Below are 5485 nucleotides of genomic sequence, written 5' to 3' on the forward strand. Positions count from 1 at the left end.
ACCTCTGGCCCGCCACCCCCCCTGCGCCCTCCCCACCGCACACTACACAGCACACCAGCCGCTGCAGGGCCCCTGTGGTCCCATGGGAAGCAGTTTTCCTCTAGCCTCAATCCCCAGCGACCCTTCCTACCTACCCCTGCCCCATGCACACACACTTGCCCTCCTGGACAAGGCTAACGTCCCACTTAGCCGCACCCTGCGCCTGCTAGTCCTTACCCACTTGGTGGGGACATTGCTATCTGGGCTCTTGGTTTGAGGGCCCCTTCTCTGCTCCACTGTTCCTTCTGACTTCCCATAGAGGGGCCTGGGAGGGCTCCCCTGGCCTTAAGGGGTCCAAACCCCATCTCATTCTGACATGCCCCCCTGCTGGACCTGCACTAGCAGGTGTAGCCAATGGGGAAGGGGTGCTGAGCCCCCAGCCAAACTTGTCAGGTGGAACTCCCCACTCTCTTCCCCACCTGAGCCCTGCACTAGGTTGGACAGCCCCTTTGGGGTATGGGAAAGGGGGCAGGAGTTGGAGCCCCTGTCCCCTATCACAGGCCCTACCACCTTGTTCTCACCCTGGGATCTGAGTATATAGTGCAGGGGTGGAGAAGAGTCATTACTGCCCAGGTTCCCTGTGGCAGCCACCCAAGGCAGGCCAGGGGCTACTTGCCCATCCTTTGCTTCCACTCTCAGCTGTTGACCTTCCTATGAGGGGGCGCTATCAACAAGGAGCCTGCCCTGCCCAAGCCGCCTCCCCCTCCTTCCCAACCCCCATGGTTCTGGTTCCCTCTTTTCCTCTGTTCACAAACTACCTCTGGACAGTTGTGTTGGTTTTTGTTCAATGTTTCATTCTTAGACATCAGTCACCTGCTGCTACCAGCGCCAGACGCTCATCCCCATGCCCTCCCCCCTGTTCCGACCATATTCCCCTCCCCAAGGTGTTCCTCAGGGGGAAGGGGCACTGGGGTGCAGCAGGCTGGGTTACCTACTACCCCAGTCCCAGGGAAGGTGGGGTCCTGCCCCTAGGATGCTGCAGCAGAGTGAGGAGGGGGGGTCTGTTGACCGTGAAGGGTGTAGGGGCCACCTTCTCCCCTTGTTCTGTTGGGGAGAGGTTGGCCATTATTTGTCCCAGCCTGGGGCTCCCCTCTGGTTTCCTATTTGCAGTTACTTGAATAAAAAAATATCCTTTTCTGGACTAGAGTCATTCTGTAATGTGTGCCCCTATAGCCAGGGTAGAGGGGTGAGAAGCAAAGTTGGTACTTGGAAGGGCTCTCTCTGCCCTTAGGCCATTTCTGGGAGAAGAAATGGCAATGACGGGAGCTCCAGAGGTGATTTAAACCCTTCTTGAAGTCAAGTCAACCACACCCCTAGCCACAAAACATTTTATTTACAAAATATATATACTGAATACTATACATGTGGGTCCTGTAACCATGGAAACAATTCCAAATCCCTCCTGGGGGTTTGTGCCAAGGCCCAGTTCAGGCAGGTTAGAGAAAGCAAAGCTGTTCCCAGCCACAGTACCCCCAAAATGAGATCTGTCAGTGCCTGGGGGTGGGTGGGGTCAGCCCACAAAGGGCAGAGGGTCTAAAGGGAGCAAGATGATGGAGCAGTGGGGTGGGGTGAAGACCACAGGAGCCTGCAGGACTCTCAAGGCTGGAGGTCAGGGCCTGGAACCAGGTCATGTCTTGACATCAAGCAAGGGCATCCGCTTGTGCTGGTAGCCACTCTGCCAGCCATGTACAACCTGTGGGGGGAGACACTGAGGGCTGTCACGTGGAGGAGGTGCCCCACTGGGGAAGCCCAGGGCAGGATGGGGTCTAGTATCAGGAGTATGAGGGACAGGATTGCTCTCTCATCTCCACCTGATTTCCCCTGCCCAAGAGTGCTCACCTTAGGGTCTCCCACGTCAGAGAGGAGCTCCTGCTCAGCCTCGTGCAGCTCCTCAGCAGGGTCGTAGCTGTACATGGGTAGCAGGTGATGGCGGAGCCGGTCCACCCTGGAGAACAGGGCAGGGGCTCAGCCCAAGCCCCACCTTCACCCCCATCAAATACCTGACTGCCTGGGGCCACTCCCCCTCCCCCAGCCAGGGCACTTAAGTGGGTGTCCTGGACACAATGTGGCTGCAAAGGGGCCTCTCCCGGGTGAGTTGCATGAGGCAAGGAGAACAGACTTTCAGGCTTGGTTCAGGCTGGCCGAGGGCGTTTTACCACTCACACAGACAACTCAGATCCTATGGGAAGAAATATCAGACTGGGGTGGGGACACTCACCGCTTTTTCTTCTGCACATACATTACCTGTAACAGAGACACAGCACTGTGGAGGCTGCTGAGCCCAGGAAGGCCCACAGTGAGGAGGCCCAACTCCACACCCTTCACTCCCTCAGAAGGACAGCTAAGATGCTGTGTGCACCTGACCAGGCCCACCCAGCCCCTGCCTGGGCACAGGTGTGTCTATGTGTGCATGTGGGGGGCTCCTTACCACAGCCACCACCACCCCGACCAGGGTGATGAGGAAGAAAGGCCCCAACACATAGCCCACCATGGAGTCACTGTTGGCCTGGGGAGCATTGGGCACTGTGGTGTTACTCATGACATCAGCAGCAGGAGGGCTGGGTGGTCAGCATGGGCAGTGGTGCCTCGGGAGGGTGCCTCCACAGGGCTCCCTGGGGAGGAGGAAGGGAGGTTATCAATTGCTCCTACAGTGACATCCAAATTCCCAGCCCCTCCCCCAGAGCCCAAGATCTGCAAAAAACGCCCCAGGTCAAACCCTGGGATGAGGCATCCTCTACAAAAACACACTGTGTGTAATCCTCCAATGACTCTTGGCCAATCCTGGGTGGAAAGGGCACCAAAGGGAGGTCCAGATCCAGGATCTGTTTCCTGTCCAGCTCCTATCCCTAAGTCAGGGTGGGGCCCAGCTCAGATGCTGGATGAACATTTGGGAGTCTCAATTGTTGGGGAAAGGGTAGGTGCAGGTTTCCAGGTCCTGTCACAGACCTGGACATTGGGCTGTTAGCACCCATCCGGTGGAGCAAAATGGAGATCAGGTAAACAGGAGGGGTGGACTGCACCTAGAGGTGAGATGGGAGCATCTGAAGGGGCCTGCCTCAGTTCTGGTTCAGTCCCCACACTTCAGGCTACAGGCTCCATGCGTAGGCTCTATGTCCTTCTTACCCCTGGTGTCACAAGAACCCGGACACCCCCTATCACCCCACTCAGTCTCATGTACCAGTGTGTGCACAGTGGATAGGGCTGGACCTTATCTTCGAGATGATGTCATCTCACTCCGTTCCCCACCCGGGACTCCGCCCAGGTCCCTCCCCTCCTGGCCAGGGTTGACAGGCGAAGTGGAGAGGGTCAGTCCCCATACACAGAAGCGAGAAGATCATCCTGGAGCAGCTGCACCAAGATTGTCCAAGGTCCCTGACCCATGTTTGCCTGGGTCTCTGTCAGAGGGCAAGGTAGAGCTCCCTGCCCCGTGTCCGTGGGGTATCAGGCTTGCCCATACCTAGCGACAGGCTCCGCCGTCCCAGACCGAGGAGGCAAGCCAGGATGCGGAGCGCATCAGGCCGCTCCTAGGATGCTGGCCAGCAGCGGCGGGCGGAACGTAGTTCCCACCGTGCTGGGAGGCTCAGGCCGGGGGCGTGGAGTATTGGGGGAGCGTGGAGGGGCCGCCCCGCGCCTCGGCATCTTGGAATCCGGGCACCCTGACGTGTGGACCCGTGCCTGCACTCTGCAGCCCATCCAACCCTGCCATGCCTTACCTCCCGCCGCTGCAGCCCCGACAGGAACACCCAGGGTTGGCTCCCGGGCCCCGGAAGAGCCGGCGGGCGCGTGATCAAAGGACCCNCGGGGGCGCAGCCAATCCCGGTAGCGGAAGGCGAACTGCCCGAGCCTTCCGGAGCAGCCAATCCGGAGGCGGGGGTGGGCAGCGAGAAGGCGGGGACAGCGGGGCGTGCAGGGTCCACCCCGCGGCGGCAGGGGGCAGCCGAGGGCTGCGCAGCTGGGGGAGGAGATCACAGGGCTGCAGGCGGCTCGGGTGGTTCCCTCGCTTTCCGCGGGCGGGCCAGGGTTGGGCGCCTCGGTGCCCGAGAGTTGGAGTCGGAACTTGGGGGCGACGCCGGGGTCCGTCGCCCTCACCCTTCTGGTTGGAGCCCAGGCCTGGTGTCACGCCACGCGCTAGCCCAGACCCTTCACGACAGGACCCTGCGCCCGGCCCACAAGGCCTCCATCGGTGTTTGTTGACAGGCTCTTGGGCTGTGCTCAGCGGGTAGAGGCGGGGGCGTGGGTTACTTCCTGCCCAGCGGCGGGACTCAGGCCCACCCACCCTTTCTGTGTCCAGTCTTAGTGTCTGTGAAACAGGCTGTCGTGACGATTAAACGATGATTCAGAAAAGGAGCCTGGTTCATAGGCCGTGTCCTGAATGTTACATTCCTCTTGTTCTCCTCTTTCCTTCCTGTGTCTTAGGGGACACAGGCAGCTCAGGAATGTTGGGTTAAAGTTTTCACGGTCTGATGGTACACACTGGAGAAACCTGAGTAAGATTGGTGAAGTGTACCAATGTCAATATCCCAGCAACTCAGAAGGCTGAGGCAGGAGGATGGTAAGTTCAAAGCCAGCCTCAGCAGCTTAGCGAGGCCCTAAGCAATCTAGCGAGACCCTAACTATTAAATAGAAAAAAAAGGGCTGGGAGTGTGGTTCCGTGGTTAAGTACCCATGGGTTCAATCCCAAACACCAGAGTCTACATTTACCTCAAATGTGTGTATACATACCTGTACATACCTATAACTAATTTATATATGCATTCAGTTTTGAACCAGAGCCTCCTCTTCCACCCCAAATCACAAGTGATCAGATTATTCTAGGCTTGATGTTGGGGGAGCCACCAAAGAATATCAAGTTTTTGGCATCTAAACCAGACTGAAGCCCTCTTGGGTCATCAGGTGGTAATGAGGATAAGGGATGGCCCGTGTCACCCTATTCTTGCCAGGGGAACCCTTAGGAGTGGGTGTGGAGTGCTGGGAACCACTCACCACTGGCTACCTGGCAACAGACATGGTGAGTGACTTGGTCTGAGCTGTCCTAGGTTTATTCAAGCCCCAGACAAGGCTGAATGAGGACAAGTCTTTGAGAGAGGCAGACCCACTGGGAACCACAGGGCAGATGGGCACTTTGACCTCTAGCCTGCCTGCAGACACCACTGTCAGACTCTGGCAGGGAATTGGGTAGAGAGAAAGAATGACAGAAACCCAGGAGCCTGGGGGCTTCCAGAATCTCCTGCTGCTCTCAGGCTTTTGAGTCTGGAAAGAAGGAGGACCACCCACCCAGGGCTTTGTCTTGCAAGGACATGGGAGCAAGTGATGAATTTGAGAACCCAGGCCCTCTTGGCTACCCATATACCCAGGTTTGTGCTCATCCTCCCGACATCCAGCCATAGTTCCTGAGAGTCCTCCATGAGTCAGTCCAGTGCTCATGTTGTATGTGGAAATGGCCTAG

The 5485-nt window shown here is 57.8% G+C and overlaps 2 protein-coding genes across 9 annotated transcripts in view; one reads left to right on the forward strand and one right to left on the reverse strand.

Annotated features, from left to right (window-relative positions):
• The window catches only part of Hmga1 (high mobility group AT-hook 1), a 7521-nt gene extending 6341 nt beyond the window's left edge, over positions 1 to 1180 (forward strand). For both annotated transcript variants that reach the window (XM_015487571.2, XM_048805132.1), the window contains exon 5: positions 1 to 1180. The gene's annotated coding sequence lies outside the window, so the exon portion shown is untranslated.
• A 173-nt stretch (positions 1181 to 1353) lies between these two features.
• On the reverse strand, positions 1354 to 3867 carry Smim29 (small integral membrane protein 29). Of its 7 annotated transcripts, none has more exons than XM_048805131.1 (5): positions 3753 to 3867; positions 2528 to 2651; positions 2258 to 2283; positions 1879 to 1984; positions 1354 to 1732 (listed from the first exon to the last, which is right to left on the reverse strand). In XM_048805131.1, exons 2-5 carry the CDS (start codon positions 2576 to 2578, stop codon positions 1667 to 1669), a joined length of 249 nt encoding a protein of 82 aa, XP_048661088.1. In that variant the 5' UTR covers positions 2579 to 2651; positions 3753 to 3867; the 3' UTR covers positions 1354 to 1666. The 7 variants fall into 7 exon arrangements, with proteins under 7 accessions (XP_048661088.1, XP_048661086.1, XP_048661084.1 ...); XM_048805129.1 differs by having other exon boundaries at positions 1354 to 1747; XM_048805127.1 differs by lacking the exon at positions 2258 to 2283 and adding an exon at positions 2203 to 2218 and having other exon boundaries at positions 2468 to 2651.
• Positions 3868 to 5485: the final 1618 nt, after the last annotated feature.

Source organism: Marmota marmota, unplaced genomic scaffold (assembly GCF_001458135.2).
Source record: "Marmota marmota marmota unplaced genomic scaffold, marMar, whole genome shotgun sequence".
NCBI lineage: Eukaryota > Metazoa > Chordata > Mammalia > Rodentia > Sciuridae > Marmota > Marmota marmota.